This window comes from Vanessa tameamea, chromosome 4 (assembly GCF_037043105.1).
Source record: "Vanessa tameamea isolate UH-Manoa-2023 chromosome 4, ilVanTame1 primary haplotype, whole genome shotgun sequence".
In the NCBI taxonomy this organism is placed as follows: Eukaryota; Metazoa; Arthropoda; class Insecta; order Lepidoptera; family Nymphalidae; genus Vanessa; species Vanessa tameamea.
This window is the reverse complement of record NC_087312.1, coordinates 13,065,672-13,088,426: the sequence shown is the minus strand read 5'-3', so window position 1 is coordinate 13,088,426 and position 22,755 is coordinate 13,065,672. Positions and strand designations below refer to the sequence as shown.

General features: G+C 32.1%; 1 protein-coding gene across 1 annotated transcript; it reads left to right on the top strand.

The window, feature by feature from the left end:
- The first annotated feature begins 11,904 nt into the window (after positions 1–11,904).
- Positions 11,905–12,899, top strand: LOC113395811 (transcription factor sox-2-like). Its single transcript, XM_026633503.2, has one exon. The coding sequence runs from the start codon at positions 12,123–12,125 to the stop codon at positions 12,789–12,791; it is 669 nt and encodes a 222-aa protein (XP_026489288.1). The 5' UTR covers positions 11,905–12,122; the 3' UTR covers positions 12,792–12,899.
- The last annotated feature ends 9,856 nt before the right edge of the window (positions 12,900–22,755 follow it).

Genomic DNA, 22,755 nt, shown 5'->3' with positions numbered 1-22,755 from the left:
TTATTACAATAATATTTTTGTAACTTACTTTGTAGTATTGTATTTCTAGAAGTTGATGTTTCTAAAAACTGAGATTAATAATAATCTTGAAACATGCAATTTATGCCCATGACAATGTTCTTCAAATATATTAATTCTATTGTATGACGACAGTCAGACACTGTTGTTTTTTTAATAAATGATTTTATATACATTTATCAGTAATTGTCATCCTAGATCTAAGATGAAATTCGTTTTTTTTCTACCCAAAATTCAATTAAATTTTACTTTTTTTATATAAACAAAACAAACACAGGTCATTAACACAGTGACACACTTGCACGGTTTCTGTATGCGACGTTTGAGTCTGGAATATTTGTAAATAAAACCGTTAATTCCCGTGCCAAGCGTTTTCGTTTAACATTTAGTTAGTTTTATCAAAATTTTTTCAATAATTATCAAGTTTTCGTATAGACGGATGAAAGTTAAATACATTTATCTCATTTAGTACCAACCTATAGTACCTACCCAGTTACATTTTTTTTATGATATCGTGGGCGGACGAGCAAATAGGGCACCTGTTGGTAAATGGTCACCATCGCCCATAGACAATTGGCGCTGTAAGAAATATTAACCATTCCTTACATCGCCAATGTGCCACCAAACTTGGGAACTAAGATATCCCTTGTATAACTAAAATGAAATTACACAGGCGAACTCGCCATTTAAACCGGACCACAACAATATTTACTATTTATATTTGACGGTAGAATGTGTTAATACCCAGAAGGGCCTGCATATAGCCCTATCACTAAGTAAGTACTCTTCTTTATCGATTTCGACAACAAGGACAATTCTTCCGTAGTCCTCAACGCAGTAACGTTATCTCTATACTGACTCTCATAATCCGTAAATTAAGTCAGCACTGAAACCTTTATAAATGCTTTTCGAAATTTTACGAGCGAGTTAAGCACTAATAATAAAAACAAAAAAAATAGCAAAAAAGTCTACAGTTTTGCTTCAAATTTAAATGGGACCAAAGGAGACACACACCCAAACAAAAGAAAATCGGCTTATGAATAAAGAAGTTCTGAGATTACAAACATAAAAAAGATATACAACCTTTTTTAAAATTGGGCACAACATACTTGTGTAATTTATACGTTTTTGATTGTCTAGTATGATTATGATAGCGGATATGATCGGCAAAAGACATTCTGTATAATTTAATTCCAAAAATATAGTCCGAATAGTTTATATGTGTTCTACACAAACACCCAATTGATTCGACGTAGAGGGGTTATTATATCATAGTTATAGTGGTTATTATTATACAATATTGGGTATGTGGTTTCTTGAAATATGAATTTACATGAGGACTAAAGGCTGCGGCACAAACAATCAGCTCACAATGCGCCCTAATGGAACTACATTCAGTACAAGGGGCTGAATGGACTTGACATTATAGTTCTAGCTTTATGTATAAATGTATTTGTCAATATGACACATGTGTTATACGGGAACAGAGTAAATACTTTTAAATGTTACGGAAGGAGGTAAATTTAGTTAAGTGTTATTGGTCGCATTATTGAAAAACACATTTTTTATTGTTAGGTTGGTACACTTGCAAATAAACCATTTGGTAAGTAGTTATCACTCGCTACGATGTAAGAAATACTAACTAAACCTAACATCGCTAATGCGCCACCAACCTTGGGAACTAAGATGTCCCTTGTGCCTGTTACACTGGTCCACTCACCTTTGTTACTTTATATTTATAGTGATATACTAAACAACTATGATTGTTAGTAAAAAAGCGTGGTCGCAGTCGGTCATCTGTATTTGCACGTGTTATAAAAAAATCTTAATTTTCATAATTTCCGATTTAATGCAAATAAATACATCTCTTATTTATATTATTCTATAAGATTGATTAAAAAAATAGTTCAATAAATTTTTTTAAATTATTTTTTTTTCACTTATTAAAATATCAAATGAAATTTGTGTATTAGGTATATGAAATAATGTTATCTTGTTATTGGTCAGAAACTGCTTGAGCTGGACCATGATCCTGGTTGATATTTATTATTAATCGAGTTGGGAAGAGTCCCGACTTCATCTGGGTGAAATAAGATTTTTTTTTAATTTTTTCTCGTGAACAAGACATTCGTAGATAACGTCGAAATATCGAGCTCCACCAAACAAAAATAAAAAACATGCTAAATATCCCGTATTAAATACTTGTTGAAATAATAAATTTGTTTACTTCTCAATCACCAACCACCTACTGAGTCCAATGTAAATCGTCCATCCATAAACTAAAATATACAAAAACGACAATCGAAATCTATCCAATCGTTTTGGAGAAGCTCAGTAACATACACACACACACGTATCGAAGAATTACGTTGGTATACGTTACGAATGAGTATTTTTCATTAGTAATCGAATACATTAAACCCTCAATATACAGCACTAAAAACCGTTCAAAGTACAGATAAGTTTGGCTGTAAATGATGATTCAGATATCATGGTATGAGTTTTTGTAGCAATAAAAAAAACAAACCAATGTCATGATACAATCATTGTTGAACCGAACGATCTGTTCGCCCGTTCTGCGCTACATCTCACCATTCGCCCCTGCAGTTTTTCCTTAGCGTTTATAAATTCAATTATCTTGTAATATCTCCGAAAGTACCGGTCTAAATTGCCTAAATTATTGGTCTAAAATTAAGTCAAATATATGGAAATTGTAGTCCATCTCACAGTGTCTTTGTTTATATTTTAATTCAGAAACGTCGATTTTTTTAAAAGAAAATACTATTAAATGGTTCGGTGTTTTTAATAATATACCAACTTGTACTTAATTTTACCTAAGCGTAAAACTTGTGGTAAGAGACTTTCCTCTCGGTATCTAGTAGACCGTTGCGTTTTTGACGCTTGAGATCGTTAAGAAAATCAGTAGTCTTTTCCTGAAATGAAATTCATATTCAACCTCATAACATATGAACTTTTTTTATATATTATCGTATCATCTATACGATTTAAATACATCAATAGGCAAGTTAAGTTATGAATTCGTCATATTTGTGAGTAGAATTACAATGCAAACAGACGTATAAGATTTAATTCTATTTGAAATTATCAGAGAATATAGGCAAAAAATATTATCATTATTTAAAAATACTTGGTTACTTGATAATTGGCTTTGTCAACACTGTATTTGTAGGCACCACCCACCCATCTTATATTCTACTGCCGAATAGGAATACTTAGTATTATTGTGCTCCGGTTTGAAGGGTTAGTGAACCAGTGTAACTGCAAGTACAAGAGACATCTTAGTTACCGAGGTTTGTGCATTGGCGATGCTAGGCATGGTGAAAATCACTGAAGTTGCTTCCAATTAATAAAACCTTTCCAATACAAAAAATAAGGTATTTTTATAACATATAAATACAATTTTAGTGAAATGTTTACTAAGCATATTGTGACTTATATTTTCTGTACATAAAACAATCCGTCGTGTTCGTTCCAGCGTACAGCGCCACAATATCGTGTTATGCACCGTTTTGCCGCTTCGCTGCCTCGCCGCAAGCGCTTCTATCGTTTTGAACTCACATTACACTTTACTACAAAACCCTTTCAATGAAAAACCTGTTTTAATTCCTTCATATTAAGTCTATTTTTCAGTGATGTTTCATTTATGTTTTGACGTTTTGAGGTGACGATTAGTTCATCGCCTATTATGTAGACGTATTGAATATGTATTTATATAGTATTGTGAAGTAATGGCCTATTACTCGGTAAGTCTTGTAATGTACCTACTCATATATATTTTTTCTATTACCTACTTTAAGCGCGAAATTTTCTGATAAGGAGCATTAGACGTGCGAGTTGTTTTACATAATTATTAATAAAAACTATTCAAGAGACATTCTTGAGAGCCGAAGCAAAATAATGGTGATGACCAGTGGCGGTTAGAATGCAGCTGTTGTAGTCGGTCAAGGTCACGAACTTTAAGTCATATGTACTGTAGATTCCCGAGCAGCATAAATCAATCTTCCTCATGGAGCCGTGGATCGGCAGGAGTTGTGTACAGAAGTTCAAACCATAGGTAAGATATAATAATAATTACAAACGATTGTATTTCGCTTTAAGCAGATTATTTTAATTAGTATTTTGGTCTATTAGATATAAATGTATGATGATTAGATAGAAATGTAGATTTAAAAAATGGATACGTACGTGTGCTGGGAAAAGAAGCTGTTTAATACAAATCTGTAATTTATTTCACGTAAAGTATTCTATTACACATACGTCATACGTATATTACTTTTAGTATTTACCATAAATGAGTGTTTAAAAGGTGATAGTTGATATTGATAGTGTGAAAGATGTTTTCGCCGCGTGACGGCCGCAGCGAGGCTAACCTTGTTATAGGTCGTGTTTCGATAGCGCTGAAAATATGTATGTAGCCTACTTGAATATATACTTTATTCAGGTAGGCTACAAGCATGATTTTGGGTCATGATCATTTATGAAACGAATAGTTGTCACACGCGGCCACCCCGTGATAGATAATTATGATTTTAATGGCCATTGAATCATGTTTGTGAAGAATATTTACTCCTTTATTACAAGTGTAATGTACTAATCAATCATTGAGGTCGGGTGTAAAATTATTTTAAATAAATTCTACATTGTGTCAATCGAGATATAAAAAAAAAATGGTGATTATTCTCTGGGGACAATGTTGGTCTTGCCGCCGAAGTTACTGGTTCTAAGTTAAGTACTTCAATTATTATTTTATATAGGTTGTCCATAACATGGTGACATGACATTGCAGTTCATGATTGTTTGTGTTAGATTATGTATAACTTGCTACTTAAAGGGAGCTTGTATAGTTACAGGATAGTTAGCTGTAAGTATTTTCAGTATAATATTTGATAAATAATATATGTATATGGTGGAAGATAGATCACATAATTGTTGTAAAATTTTATTACATGAGTTTTAGGGGTTGGTCGTCAGGCATAAGAAGTAGCCTATATACTTCCATCGAGCTTGCTTCATATGAAATATCATCAAATTCACAAACAGAGTAACTTCCGCATTAGTATTTGACATTTTATATTAGCATTGATTAGGAAAAAAATATATTTTTTTTCGTACTTTCAGTTTGTTCTATTTTAAATTTGAAGAAAGAATTTGAGATCGATAATTTTTTTGCAAAAAATATTCCATGATTGTAGTTGATGTTTTTAAAGATTAAAATAAATACTACTACAGGCTTATAAACTGGACCAAAAGCGATAAAAAATATCAAACAAAAAATAGAGAGCTATTATACAAGATTGTACTGTTACTGTACTACCATGAACGTAGCACAGCGCTACGCCGTAGCTCCAAAGTATACGCCGTACAGTGAATGTGGGTGTTATATACAGCCTTGAGGTGTAGTAAGGATGTACTGTGGTCCATGACGGTATGTGTGGCGTAGTTCGGTACGTCTTGCTGTTCTTAAATTTCGGTCAAGATGATTCCCATCCGATAGCTAGAGACTACACGTACTGCGAGTCTCCCAAAATTATATAAAACACCCTTTTTATATAAAAATATATTTTCCTTAATACAAAATCTGGGAATAATGAGCCACTTTCGGATGAACGACATACATTTATTTTACACTAACTGCACGTCCCGTCTTCGCTCCGGAAGAGTAAAACGTTTATATTGAATGACAAAAAGATGAAGAAAAAATCTTGATTCCTTTGAACTGGGAGCCTCCCTTAATTACTTAGATTTAATTTTCGTCACAAACTACTTAGAGACGCATCGAGGATAAACAAAAGTTCAATTAGTTTATTATTATTTTATTATATATTAACTACCTTTTGTGATAACTTTAACTAAAACTGAACATAATGATATTATTATTTGGCATACATAAATATTTGATTATACAGATTCTATTGTAATTCTCTCCTTTGTCTGGAAATAAATATTTCGTTTGTAACATCATTTTACATTATTATTATTAACAGTAAAAATAATTGAAACAAAAAAATCTAGTTCTATTATTTTTTGGTATACAATTATGTATAAATAAATGTATTTACTACGAAAAAGATTCCTCAACATAATTATCTGAGTAAATACTCGAAGGTGGTTCAAGAGCCTGATCAAGGATTCTTCTCTAAATCTGTTATCTGTTCTTTATCTCCAACTCTTCACGCTAATATTCATTATCATATTACTGTCTGAGCTCATACTTGCCTCTGCCTGTTTCTATAGCGTCTAGTTAGTGTCTTAGTAAAACCAAATGTTAAGTACTCGTAACCCAGGCATTATGCGGCTTCAATGATCATTGGTGATCATCACCGCCCGATAGACATTGACACTTTAAGAAATAATGACCATTCCTTACATCACACCAATGCGCCACAAACATTGGGAGCTAAGATGTTATGTCCCTTGTGCCTGTAGTTACACTGGCTCACCCATCCTTCAAAATGGAACACAACTAATACTCTAATACTAATACATATCTGATGAGTGGGTGGTACCTACCCAATAGTAAATAATAAGTGTCGGAACTACAGCTGATGTTATTAAATAAATTTCAAGTTCAAACGAAGACGCGTGCAGAGCTATTTTAATATAAGTATAAATATAAAATAATATATCTAAGTACATATAAAAGTTAACAAGAAAGCGAGGAGCACAAAGCGAGGCGAGCGCCTTCTGTATTGAACGAAGGAAATAAAAATATCGTATCAATAGCGACATAAAGAAGTCTCGCGACCGTCGCTACATACGTAATACTAGGACTGAAGCTCAATCCCGCGAGATATTTAGATTAAAATACAACTTAAAATTAAATAAAATAAATATAAATCAATATCTTACATTATAGATTATGTTTGTTATGAACATTGTATTGTAACAATCTAACATTCGATTTTAAACATGAGTAAGTTATTTTAACGACTTCGGACGAATTGTGTCATTTCCGGTTGTGCATCGTAATGCTCAGTTTTTCTCGCTCATTTGTTAAATAGTGGTCCTGAGTGGTTTAGTAGCATTCGAGACATTATTTATTATTTAACCAAGCACGAGACTAATTATAAGTCATTTGCTAAGATCGACATCGACATCCCCTGAGCCACGTCGGCTCTAATTGGTTTACAGTACAATATTATTTCATTTCCTTTAATATTTTTAAAAATCTCGAGATTTATTCTTGGATAGATTGACTCATGTGTCGTATTGTGTGAACGTTTTATTATTCGTATCGAGGGCGACATTTCACTCTATTCTGTATCGTGTTTGTGTTTTTTTCTTAATACTGTGAAATATCTTATGGGTCTTTTATTTATAAATATTAGTTAGCAAAGAATATTACATCAAAAATATATATTTTTGAGTAATCATACTACAAGTGTAATTATATTAGAAGACTAGCGACCCGCCCCGTCTTCGCACGGACGCAATTTGTTAAACAAAGATAATGATAAGTTATACATATAATGTATCATAACACTAAAGTAAAGTAAAGTGGAAAAAAATTAGAATTCAATTGTGTTTTCAGTGTTTTCTTTGATTAATTGAAACAACATCTTTTGAATCAATCGACTGTGAGATAAACATATTGAAGAGATCAGTATGTATCAGGTAAAAACTACCACATTTGTATGCCGCAATCCACATTGGAACTGTGTGTTTAAATAAGCTAAAAAAATTAACTAGAACAGAGTTGGTCTTAGCCCAGCATTATTTATTAAAAATCAGCGTCTTTTACGATAACTCTTCTAGGATGTCAGGTAGACGGGCGGTCGAACTACGTCATTGTAATTAGTTTAGTTCGTGACGAATTTTCCACGAGATAATATCTATCTCGATCAATCCATAGCCGAAAATTTCACATATTGTATTAAATAAATAATTTTAAAATCGTTAGAAATTTTATCAAGAAAATAAATTTTAAAATTATTGCTCGTATAGTCATCATATCCAAGATATAAATGAAAATAATAACTGTTACATAGCGCGTGTGGTAGAAATATAGGTTTTTTTTATTTTTTTAATATTGCTAGGATCATATCATATCAGGATCTATAAAAACCATAAGTTTTTAGTATAAAGACAAAAAAGTCCACGTCTAATTCGATGTTTAATATATATAATTATAATTCACTTATTTCAAGCTATGAAATCGTTTATACATTTTTAGAATTAGTTATTATAATAACTAGATATAGAGAAAATATCGGATCTCCCCATTAATTAACATGCTATTTATAAATCTATGCATTTAAAAAATAAATGTTTCTTTGCAAATTTGAAATACTTTGCACTTTTATTTACTTTGAATAACAGTATGTATTACTAGTGTGGCTATATAAACTATATTAATTAATAAGTCATTGTTTTATTTTCAATATGTTGTAGTGCACTGCACCGCCTTGCCCAATGATAGCTATGCTATTGGCTAAGGGCTTATAAATTAAATTGACCGCTGAACGCATGCTCTTGACAGCGGTGCCTTTTCTGTTCTTTATGTGCGCCGTCCTCTTCAGCCCAGTATATATAAAAATAATATATTTGTGATTCTCAATATACAAACGCAAGGGCTCGCAACCACTCGCCTCGCAAGAAAATATTAAACGTGTGCTTATAAAATAAGATTATTGAGATAAACTTCACTTCTCTATTTACTTCTTTACATACGAATGGTTTGAACTCAATTTTCTTGGCACCTATTGCTGTAATAAATCTCAATAAACGTAAATAGATGCAGAGACTCACGGCGGACCGTTTGAAAACATAAAACTGAGGCTTAAAACCCGCAATAACAATAAGTTACGGCTTATATCTTCTTTATACAATCCGATTTTGCATCTACACTTTATTACCTGTAATGTATCCCTCATAGTAATTACAAGACTGAAGTCTCGGAGGTAGTCAACAAAAAAATATAGCTTTTTTTTTGTGTCTAGAATAACTCAAGCGCTACTGAAGTTTGATGCGTTACATGTAAGTAAATAAAACCCTAATGATTTATGCAGTGCGTATTCAGTAGTTTTTATGTCCGCCGCCATCATTATTTTTCATATCACGTGGCATGAAAATATAGATACGTTTTTGTTTTTTTTTTCTGGCAGACAACACGCTAATTACATTTAAATCATTTAAGTAAGCCTTATATTTTTATGTATATGATTATCAATTTATATACTTATTCTTTATTTAATTGAAGTATAGCATTTATTAAACTTGATCGTTTTCTTCTTCTTTTAATTATTGAATAAAAATCTTAACATTAATTAGGTATTATTAAGGGAACGTAATATTCATTAACTGCATTTTAGAAACGATGTATAAGAAACATATTATCTTGAACTCTTAAGAGGAAAGGACTCGTTTGCACAACAACGGGAAAATATTCATAATATTATCTCACAGCACATTTTTATCGATTAATGATTTAAAAAAGTTATTATCGTGTCGTAAATTGTAAGTACGACTTCTTCCCTCCGACGACATTCGGGGCGGTCGCGTTTTGTATTTCACATTACAGCTTTATAGGATCTTATTTTCATAAATATGGCGGCTTAAATACCCCCTTTATGTCGGCCGTGATTTACAAAGAGGTCCGTGTTACATTCGCGACAACTTTACGAGTGCGTGATAAATTGAAAAGTGTTTTTACTTAGGCTTAAATTTTAACGTGTAGGTACTCTTTGTCAGCTTGAACTAAATAGGTTTTTTTTTTTTTGTGATGTTCGATAGGATTATTTTTTGTGTTGAACAAGGAGTTGAAAACAATATGTGTGTCTGCGATATCCTTCTAGTGGACTATTTTATGTTATTTATTTTGAAACGATTACTTTTAGTAAAAAGAGAGTACGATGTTTTCTGTTGTGTAAGAAAATCTATTTAGATTTGCAATGTACATCATTATCTAGGCGAGAATAAGTTTGAGCTGCTTTTAAAACATAACAAGGGTAACTTATTGATAAAATAGGTAAGCGTTTAAATAGTTAATCTGTCAGTCTGAGTCTTAGAGATTTAAGGAAAACATTCACATAAAAATATTATAAAGAAAGAAATGAGCCATATCTTAAAGACCAGGGATGTAATCTAGTTTAAATTTATTCCAAAGCTAGGTATCGGAAAAAAGGTATAGACGTGACGGGCTGGAAATTCGTATCATTTTTATTGTTTCATTCTCGGTTATCATAATATCTGCAGCGTTGTATAAATTTGCCAATCATGAATAGGGCTAAAAAAACTTGTTTTAAAAACATCCAACAGAACAATATCAAATACTTTGGTAAATGGTCTTGAGGAACTTTTACTTCACTGGTGCCATCTATTTTAAAGCCTAGCAAGAATTCGGTCACAAGTTATGCAATAGATGCCGCTGCACGCGCTAAATATTTAGTGAGATTAAACTGAGGGTTGAGCAACACGGACGTCGTAGTTAATAGAAAATTTTATAGATGGCGCTACTTACATATTTTCATGTCGAAGGGTCTCAACTTGGAGCAATTTATACAAACAGAATAAAGATGGCAGTACTAGTGTACTTTCGAATATAATATGACAAGTTTATTTGTACTTAGAATTTATTATTATAATAGCATATAAAAAGTAATTACATTTATTGGTCACAAGTTATTATGGTAGTTTTATTAATATAGAAATTTAACTGAGTATGTATAAACAAATGAATAATTGTTTAATTCAACGACAATTATTTATAAGTCTTTTATTCTTTGGGTGTGTACAATAAATCATATTCTATTCTATTTAATTATCATCACAAAATTAAAATTTATATTGACATTAAAAAATAGGTATTATTACGAATTTAAAGAAAAAATCTATATCAGTTATTTTCAATGTAAATAGACTCGATTATTGTTTAATTTCGACACGAACTCCAGGTACAAATACTATGGGATACAACATTGCATAAAGCGGTCAGGTACTGAGCTATTCGTAACAGCCAAGCCTAGGTCGTAACAATCACTGATCTATGGCGTATCATGGCATCAATAGTGCATTATGACCAAAGATTAAGCCACACCTCAGCTCTACTACAAGTAATTGAATGCTCAACTAATCTACTATTGAATTGCATAAACACCAATTCATTTATAGTAGTGTTATTTATGACTTTCTGGTTAACATGGAAATTATATTGGACACAGTTATTATTATGCCTTACTTGTGTGATTTAATAATGTTATATGTATATCTACGTTAGGTAGTCTAAATTTAGCTATGTGATGGGATGTATAAGTATGGTTAATTTATATAAGAGAACTCGGGGGAAAATAAATGCATTTTTATACTTTTAATTTGAATTTAACCATTGATTCCCAATAATTAACCAATTGCTTCGAATGAAAGTCATATATTAATGGACTGAGTACTCAAATTAAAAATTAGCACAAACAATTGTCATCGTACCGGTTGAGTTCGTTTATCCGCTTCTTCTCGGGTGAGGGTATTTTCTTTGTCCAAATCGATGGAAGTTTTTAAATTTGACTATCAATAAGTATGTTGAATATAACCAATATTATTAATTTTTGTAGCTGCATATTTCAATTCAAAGTTAAGCACCATTCTTATTCAGAAAATGTTAATATAATCAGTAGTAAATCACGAAGAAAACATAGCTATTTGGGTAAATGCAAAATGAAGATTCAGTCGGACGTTCAAGAATACAAGAGAGATTGTTTAATAGATCACTCGCAGGCGCGCCTCGCACAAAACATACACCAGTATCATTTGACAATTTGTGAGCAATCAATGCATTGTCGCCGCTCTTTATTCAACGGCAAATAATACATGGAAAATTGTCATTCCTATTGTGCGGTGACCATTGTTGGTCTAATGACAGCGTTCAGATTTAGTCGGCTTCGGAACCGGTCATCAGTGCGGGCCCGGTCGCGGACTTGATAGCCTTTACGCGATCCCCATTGTTGGAGAAATCAAACCATTTATCGTGAGCTTGTAACAAAAGTTGTGCTAACATAGGCCCTCGGTCACTGGTGGCGTGAATAATCTTAAACTTTTCACTATGATAATGAATAATGTTAACTAGATAGACAACACGTAACGTTAAACTAATGGCGTATCCGATAGAAACTTCGCCAGCAAAATCACTGCCTAAATTGTCGAGAAATTCGAATCCTTATCACATTAAACGTCCAATGAACGCATTCATGGTCTGGTCGAGATTGCAAAGAAAGAAGATATCCATGATGAATCCGAAGCTGCATAACTCGGAGATATCCAAGCGACTTGGCTTAGAATGGAAAAGCTTGGATGAAACCGAGAAGAGGCCTTTCATAGACGAGGCGAAGAGATTAAGGTTGAAACACATGAATGATTATCCGGATTACAAATACAGACCACGTCGAAAGAACCGACTCGATACTTCCGCGTATGGGAATCCAGCTTTATATTCCACTCGAGAGACCTTCGTTGAGATCGAGCCTCGAGTTGATAGTAATTACCAGTTGCCAGTAAACTACTCAGATCCTCAGTACATGTATAACAATGTCATTAGTTACACAGTGCCGATATCTCAAGGCTCCTTCATGTCACCAATGAGGCCTAAAGAGGAGAATTTGCCGAGTCTAGATTTGAGGCCATTGCCGTCAATTGAGAGTATTTCACCCAGGCCCTTTGCGGTTGTCAATCAGCAGATGATGGTGAAGGCATACCCGAATTTACACTACGTACCCGAAGATGTTGCAAGATTATCATATCATTACCCTTTTAGTGTTCAATAGATTAGATATTTTTTCGGTTACCGTAAAACCTTTTTAGAAGCTCTTTAATCAATTAAAATAATTTAACCATTCTTAAGTATATATTGATAAAAAACTTTAATGTAATTTTAAATTGCGAATGAAAATACGTTGTAAAAATTATTGAATGGTATTTCTTTTAATGTATCAACCGCTCATAACGGTTTAGACTATATTAAAACTTAGCATTATTTAACTAAACTATTGTAGATACCATAATTAAACTAAATATACATATAAATGAATTAAAGTAATCAATATTATTCGTTTTATTATTATTATATAACTTAAATCTTTTTTTTAACTTCAAATATATATCCATAGAGGCCTTTGTTTTAATCTCGATCTGAAAGATATGCGATTTTAACTGTCACAGATCGTTTAAGTACATACCTATATATCTTTTAATTTGAGGAAGGAGAATGCTGTCATATCACTGGTTCATAAAACTGTGCACATATAGTTACAGTAATTATCTACTTATACATATATCAAGCTGCATAACAATCTCGGGGGACCAAAATATTTTCCACTCGGATTCCGTCACTTCCTCAATAGATCAGAGAAAGATCGCTCACCAATGATTTGGCAGAACGTCACGTCGGAAGCTGTAGGAATAATGTACGCGAGATGACGGGACGTTTTCACAGGGATTGATGGAGAACTGTAATTGATTGAATGTTTACAGAAAGGGTGTCTGTTAGGGATTTAGATTTCAAAGGTTATTGTGATCGGATCATCGTTTTAGAATGCGATTTCGTATTTTGTGCGATAATTAATGTTTTGTTTGTTTTAAGTAACGTTTATCTGTTTCGTAACCAGCATTTCTATGGTTAATTATTTGTCATGAACAACGCTATTATTATAATTGAAATCATCAAAAAGCATTGCAAAATAAATTATGTCCTACAACGATATGACGTTTACGATCCGGTGGAGCGGATTGCTTAAATTTTGATTTTAAAATGTTATATAACGCAATTATACTTACCTACATTTACGTAGAGAGTCGAGATGGCCCAGTGGTTAGAACCCGTGCATCTTAACCGATGATTTCGGGTTCAAACCCAGGCAGGCACCACTGAATTTTCATGTGCTTAATTTGTGTTTATAATTCATCTTGTACTCGGCGGTGAAGGAAAACATCGTGAGGAAACCTGCATGTGTCTAATTTCAACGAAATTCTGCCACATGTGTTTTCCACCAACCCGCATTGGAGCAGCGTGGTGGAATATGCTCCAAATCTTCTCCTCAAAGGGAGAGGAGGCCTTTAATCCAGCAGTGGGAAATTTACAGGCTGCTAATTCTAATGCTAAAAATATTTCGAGATTTTATTGTAAGTCCTATCGGCATTATATCACTTGATGCAAATTACTAATAAACTATTTGTATTCTAAGCCCATTTAACTGTTACTTTTAAAATAACCGATATCGGACCCAATTTTGGTAAAATAATGATGTGGTTATTATATATGTCAATTATTTATTCATATTATAATATATATTAAATTTATAGGTGATCATTAAATATATAATCATCATCCTCATCATCCTCCTGCCCTTATCCCAATTTTACTTGGGGTCGGCGCGGCATGTCTTCTTCTTCCATACTTCTCTGTCGGACGTCATCTCACAAGTAACATTCTTTCTAACCATATCGTCTTTCACACAATCCATCCATCGTTTCTTGGGTCGTCCCCTACCTCTATATCCATCCACATCCATTCTCAAAACCTTTCTCACAACATGGTCCTCATTCCTCCGCATAACATTATTAAATATATAATATAAAATTTAATATATCGAATAATAAATCAGTTCGTATATTATTGTTATTAAATAATAATTAATTGCCTAGTTAATAAATAACGATAGGCGACAAGCGAATCGACACGTGAATGAAAATCTTTAATTACCAAGATTGGATTTCACACAAACGTGTTTGCGAATTCGTGAGCGAGAAATGGGGTTTAATTAAATTGTCACGCTTCCCTTCGACCTACAGCTCTTTATGAAAACCGAAATTGTTTTTCTAATAGACCGTCTTATCGTTAAGTCTTTGGATATCATACATAGAGTTGTTACTACGATTCTACGTTCTATTACGTTTGGTTTTTTGAATCTACCTGACAAATTTGAAAAATTGCTTTTGTATTCAATAGCCTTATGCTATAAATGCATGCTTTGGCCTATAATTTATAGGCAAAACAAGCACATTTAACATGGATTAAATGAAGCCAGTTAAATGTATGTCTACATTGAAGCCGACGCTACATCCCTTCTGTCGTAAAAGGTCGTATGTATTAATTGAGTACTTTAAAGGAAAAATGAGATTGTTTTTTTCTTTTCAGTTAGTAATTAGGACTTCATATTCACATACGACCTTTTACACTTATAGCAAAACATTTATATACAAAGGATAAGTTTTTTGAGATAAGTTCGATATCATTTCGATTGATAAATTGTTATGAAGTTTTCTTTTTAAATCATTATATACTTAGTTATATAATTGGCATTACAATATTATTTAATATAGCATATGATAACAGTCCATACTGGCCTACTGCTGCTCGGTCATGGAGCATATTACAACATTATAACATTACAACAAACTGCGGATATAAATTTGTCAATGTTCTCAGAGCACCGTATGAATTATCAAGGATTTAAATTTGACGTCGTCGCTTATAATTCGTGTTCTATTCACTAAGCTCTCTTACATCTTACGTCATAAAATTGTATGATAATTAATGTTACGTAAGTAAGAAAAAGAAATACCTACTGATTTGTTTGGTTTATACTAAAATTACGTTACCTTCATGCTATGTTACTAAAGCTAATTTTTGAATAGCGCAACATGAAACATAATCTTATTAATGGTATAATATGATCCGACATCCCGTCGGAAATATTTTTTTGGAAACCGAACGAATTTACTTAAGTATTAGAGTTTATTGGTAATACACGTCCATACTAATTTTACACTCGTAAGGGAAGAATTTTCTAAAGCGCTGTAAGATCTACCTTATCTCATTAACGGAAGCCTTAATACCGATTTGTTTCGAATTATATTTCAAATATCAAAAATAACGAATATCCATACAAACTTATATTTTCCATTTATTATATATATTTATTATATTTTATTATTTTAATTTTAATATTTTATTATTAAATAAATATTATATACATTTATTATATATATATCGTAGTGCTAGCCTATGTTTCATAAGGAATTCCTCAGCATTGAACTAAGCCTGTATTAAAGCCTTGTATTAAGTAGATATTTAAATAATACAATATCAAATAAGAACTCATTATAAAACCTTATTGCTGCACGTCAAAATATATCATCCGTTTATTTAATGCTTGAAGGTGGTAATAACAGCACTATATTCGCCACCAGTACTGTATTGAGACCTTAAATAAATGAATGAAACCATACTCCAGTAGAAATAATTAAAACACTTAGAGCAACAGTTAACCCGTCTATAATATTTGTTTTCTTTGCTTTGTTAATTTAAAGTTTATTTCAAAGTGAAAAGTGGACAAATATTTATTCAATAATGTATAATATATGAAGTAAAAACTTCTGGGAGTTATTAATACTATAATAATAATAGAGAAGCATTTTGAGGAATGAGGACCATGTTGAGAGAAAGGTTTTGAGAATGGATGTGGATGGATATAGAGGTAGGGGACGACCAAAGAAACGATGGATGGATTGTGTGAAAGACGATATGGTTAGAAAGAATGTTACTTGAGAGATGACGTCCGACAGAGAAGTATGGAAGAAGAAGACATGCCGCGCCGACCCCAAGTAAAATTGGGATAAGGGCAGGAGGATGAGAGAAGTATTTTAACGTCCTCGTAAAATGGTCACCTGTGCTTTTAGAATATTGTATTGTATGTTAATAATACAGCAATAATTGAAATGAATTTAATAGTTTTGATTCATGTGTTTGCGCATACAAATACCTTTTACACTTAAACATAACAATAACATAGATATATCTTTCGCATAATTACAGTGTTAACTCAGTAGTAGAAATTCGATCATAACTATTATTGGAAGTTTGAGAAAACCATATTATATGAATTTGTATGTACCGAACTCAAGTTTTACTCTTTTTTAAATCGATATAAAAGCAACACAAAAATAAAGAAAATTGGTTGACAAACTGGAGAAAATGAACTATTCTAGCTACCTTAGCCTATTTATACATACCTATATAAAATTATATTATGTATTTATAATACAATTTTAATTGCTAAGAAAAAAAATATTTTAAAACATTTTCAGTGAATACTTTGAGAATTAAAGCAATATCAAGATATTAATAAACGTACAAAATTGTACAGAAATTGTCTTAAACAGGAATCAAACAAATTATATCGTAACAAATCGTAGTGCCCTAAATATTGATCATAAGTGATACAAATATAATTGTGATTTATAATTATGGTTTGCTCATTTTGATTTATAAGATAAAGCTGTCAAAACACATCCCAGGTTCTCTAGCGCGTCTCTATCACGTATTGCTGGTACTGAATCATCACCGAGGGGAACAAAGACTACACAACTGTCTACATTTACCCTACATCCCTTGAAAAGCGCTGCTCAGCGATAATCAACCGTATTAACAGTCACCTAAGCCATATCGCGGACGCGTGAACATCCAAATACAATTCCGTCGAATAACTGGAGTATTATCAAAGCTTAGTTACGTCTTATTTCGAATTACAAAATAGCTTTACTGCACTAAAATGCATCCGATTTTGACCCTTAAAACAAACAACAAAAGACGATTCTACAAAAACAGCACCCTAGAAGTTATGTTTCCAGTTCCGTGTACACACAAAAGTGTCTAAAGTACTACAAATCAAGTGACTCCGTTGAGCATACTAAAATAGTGTTTATCACAATCGCATAAGAGCGACCTCGTTGGCAAGCAATAGTTGTCACACCTAAGCGAACGTCATAATCGTCACGGCGTCTTTCACACCGAACACGAAGAATGAATGATGGATGAATCGCATAGAGAATCCAGCTTTTTCCTGCGTATGGTGGAACCAAATGATGATTTCACTCGTGATATTTAATTCAGACGATTTTAAGCCTTATCGCAAAGGGATACGATGATTTTCGGGTTCTCGGTGTAAATGTTAAAGTTGTCTTCCTGATATCTATGTACGTTCAAGCAAGTTGCAAATGGGCCGAAAGTTGTATGCGGAAAATGGGACGTGCGAAGATGTATAGAAGATAAACTGGAAGTATTGTAGTGCTTAGTTTAGTGCTTTTGAGTTTTTTATTTTTACCGTCGAAAGATTCTGAAATATAAATGTCCAATGAAGAAGTAAGACCAGAACATTTCAAAGATTTATTCTGTTTTTTTATAATGTAACAAGACTTAAGCAAAAACGGTTTTCAACTAACTCATGTATTAAAATTACTTTAATATTGTTTAAAATAATTCACGTGTTTTCATCAGTAGATGAAGCATAATTTGTTGTCTCGATACTATATTTTGCATTTATAACATCACGGCGATGAACGGGCTTGACGAAGATTGACCTCGATCTGAAGCTCTATGATCTCACTCAGGTATATTCACCAAACACTTCAAGAGATTTGATTTCAAAGATCTTGGGCACGAAATTTCTCTCGTACGCCTGACGTAAAAACTAATATGCGTCTTAATGTAAACGTACGAATACCTGGCAAAATATTTTACCCCGTTCTTCTGGTTTCTAGGACAATTTTCTGGCTTATACTAGTTGATACAGTATAAAACTCAATCTAGATATTACAAAAAAATATGTTTGAATAATGTCTAGATAATTACTTGATAATTAAAACCAGATGCCCAGTAACATACAGATAAGTAACAATACTTTGTTTTAAAGTTTGTAAAAATCAGTAAAGAAACACTAAAACTTTTGTAATACTTATAGTCTCGTAAACACTTTCTTTAAAGCCAAAACGACTATTGACCGATACGCCAATCTGGTCTAGTTCTTCATTTAAAAGACTTTGGATAGATGTTTTTGTATTATTTGGATTATTTATATTTTTTATCGCTTATCTAGTTGCGTAAAACCTAGGTTAAAACCTAAGCGTCACGTCACGGCATTTGGACACGAGTAGATCTAACTTTGCCTGTTACACGCCATACTTGTGCATTTGTCGACTTAACGACTTACCTCCGTATCGTTTTAAAGGTTGAAAAACGTATACGGTTCCATTCGAGCAGGCCTTTGTTGACACTTTTATAAATATTTCGTGGATAAAAAAAACACTTTTAATGGTCTAGAATGAAAATATTCCCTAGGATAGTACGTTTAATTCAAGTGGAAATACTTTGAAATTTTAAATCACGCGTGTATTTTTCATAACCGTAAAATAAAAATGAAATAGAGAAGATGTAAATATACAATAGATAAAGACGTAGTATTTGTGTTTTATGGTTGTCATGAGAAATAGTAAAACCGTAGTGACCTCTTTGTACATAGAATGTTCTAAATAAAAATTCAATTTAGAACAAGTTTGATTAATAAATTATATGTACACTTATAATTTAAGTATTTTAGCAAAGACTGTTGGGATGTTGCCGTGACAACAATTTCTGTTCAAATCATTGCCAATAGTTTAACTATCATATTGTTATCAAACACTTAATACGGAAGTACCTAAATCTCAATATAAATACGCACTTATATTAGAACTTTATAGTAAGAAAAGAAGGGCACATTTCTCAATGAAATATTAATAAAATGAAACGAATCATCAATCATCAATCATTAGGGCTTTGTGCAAGCCTGTCTTAGTAGGTACCATCCACTTATGAGATATTCCACCGCCAAACAGCAATACTTATAATACTAAGTATTATCGCGTTCCCTAGTGAAGGGTGAGTATGCCAGTGTAGGCATAAGGGATCCCAAGGTTCGTGGTGCATTGGTCATGCATCGTAGACGTCTACGGGTAGTGACCTACCATTTCTATAAAAACCCAATAGTTGAAGATGTATTTAAGTTATAAAAATGAAGATCATTTTAAGTTGAATTAAATTGAGTAAGTGTTTCTTACCATAAACATAATCTAATATGGCAAACTTAATGAAACAGACATAATTATATAATCCATGCGGATGAAACCAAACAGCTAAATAGTATATGGTGAGAGTTTGTTTTTGAATGAGTTTGTTTTCTTTTCTTAATGATATACTCGGTAACTCGACTTGTTCATGAAATTCATTAAAAGTATGAACTATATGAATGACGTAAATATCAACTTGACGCAACACATCATTATTTAATTTAATGTGTGTCTATATTATTATAATATTTGTCATATACATTTTAAAGGCGGTACATATATATAATATAGTACTATGTTTAGATGGAAATCAGAAATTATTATCCATTTTCTTCAGTTTATTTAAAGTACTAAAACAGACGTCTTTCTTTCGATTTAACGCGATTCGATTATAAAATGTTTTTTTTTTATTGTTTAAGTAAAGAACGTTTGTATTTTTTTTAGTTCTATTTAAGACCGTGGCGTCGGGCTTGAAATAAAACTCATTTGTGAACTAGGTATATAAAAAGTAACAGATAAAGACTTCAGTAGGATTACAAAAAGCATTTTTGTGTAGTGTTATAATTAGAAACTTTTAGATCGAAAGTAACTTCTAAACAAGGGGTCGTTGAACTTGTTAATAATGACTTCATCTACTTAAACCCAGCAGACATTTTTCTGTTCGTGTTTACTGTATTAATACAAATGATTATATTTGTTGACCGGTATTTAAGTGGTTGTGCTGTAGCGTTATATAGTATGTTACATCAAACTGAAGAAAAAAAAGAACTTTTTGTGGGAAATCGACCGAAATCGTCAAAGACGTAAGGTAGGCGGACGAGCAAATGCGCCACCTGATGTTAAATATTAACTATTCCTTACATCGCTAATGAGTCAACAACTTTAGGAACTAAGATGTTATGTCCCTTGTACCTGTAGTTACACTGGCTCACTCAACTTATAAACCGGAACACGATAATACTAAGTATTGCTGCTAACTCGTGTAAAGAATATCAATTTAACCAGGAATTATATATCGCTCATAATCGTATTAAAATATCTTTGAGACGTCACATTTTCTCGGTTCACGATTAATATTATTAATTATTCTCCTTCGTGTCTTCTCCATCCTTCGTGACGTTGGCGAAATAATCTGTGCCTTCATAGAATAAAATATATTAAACTGAGATTTGAATTAAATACTAATTATCCAAATAAACTTGCTATCTATTCTAAACCAAATTGAATAAAACATATGTAGCTTTTTCTTTTTAATTTAGGCATTATTTGTCTTCTGAAATTTATTTTTTTTTTTTTTTTGTATCTCAGTAGCTTAAATTCTTAGAGCTAAAGCCTTAAAAAAATATTTTATCATGTCGTAATGTCCTATTAATAGACGCGAAATTAATTTTTTTTTTAATTTTTTCGTTTGTTTGTTTACACACTAAAACTATGATTGTTGGATGATCTTCATAAATAAGTTCCCATCTGGATATCATTTGCTCATCTTACTATTAACTATAACGAAAAGTTTTATACAATACTAATGAAATGAAATGCATTAATTTATGGTGTTTCCCATGGAGTTATGAATAAAACGGCGTTGAATAACACAGGGCTAATTGAATACATTTGTTAATGGAGCTCTGATCGATTCAAGTATTGACTTAGTTCGTAATATTTGAACATCTGCCACTAGGCCGGTTTAATTTAATTGTTTGTTTGTAGGCGCGATAAAGATTTGGGGTGTTAAAAATCAATTCTTTATTTTTTTCACTAAGTGAATTGTTTTGATTTTATGATTTATTGATAGATATACATATATAAAAGATTATATATATTATTTATATTAACTGGTATCAACTACTTGATGTCAGCTTTGCGTAAGCCCAATTGGGTAGGTACAACCCACTCATCAGATATGTGCAAACATCTATACTTTATATTGTCATGTGAGTGAAGGTTGATTGAGTCAGTTTAGCTACAAGAGACATAACATCATAGTACCGAAGGATGGTAGCGCATTGGCGATGTAAGGAACAGTTAATATTTCTTATAGCGAAAGTGTCTATTAGCGGTCATGACAACTTTACATCAGGTCGACTATTTGCTCGTGGGCCTACCTATTTAATATAAAAAATAACGTGAAATAAAATGGTCTATTGATTAGAATGCGGATCATAAAGTTCGTAAATACCGCTGAGTCGAAGTTCCTTATATAAAGATATATTTATTTAAAGAAAAGTAAAGACATATTTAAGAATATATATATTTTTAAAGATATATGAATGTAGGTGTTTAGTTCTTATTCGGATGTAGTATAAACATTGTGAGGAAATTTGTCGGATGAAAATGTCTTTAGGAGCAGTGGGACAGTATTTATATTACATCGCGTAATTGAACAAAATTGAGTAAAATTTTATTTTAAATAAAATATAGGGTAGGTATTTAAAAAATAGGTAAGTATAATCATTACACTAGCGTTAACAACAACCTTAAAAATTTTAAACTAAATCGGATGAATGGTATAGGAACAAATGTGGGACAAACAAACACATGTTTTTTTCTATATAAACCAGCTTATCAAATTAAAGTCAATCTAGTACATTTAGAGGATAAACACGCATAAATCTGGTCAACAAAGTGGCCTTAAGTGATCAAGACCCTCTGAGTTATAATAAACATAACTTCTGTTACACGCACTTCATTTCAATCGGGGTTGCCATGAACTGGTGTTGAAAATCAAGACCGGGGGGGATTGAAAACGATATATTAGAATTTTTTATAAAAATTAAGAGGAAATACGCAAATATTTATTAATTTTGGATAATAAATACTAATTCATGTTATACTTAGTAATATGTTTTT

Coding starts and splice junctions, on each gene's coding strand:
- LOC113395811 (XM_026633503.2), top strand. CDS start 12,123: ATGGCGTATCCGATAGAAACTTCGCCAGCAAAATCACTGCCTAAATTG.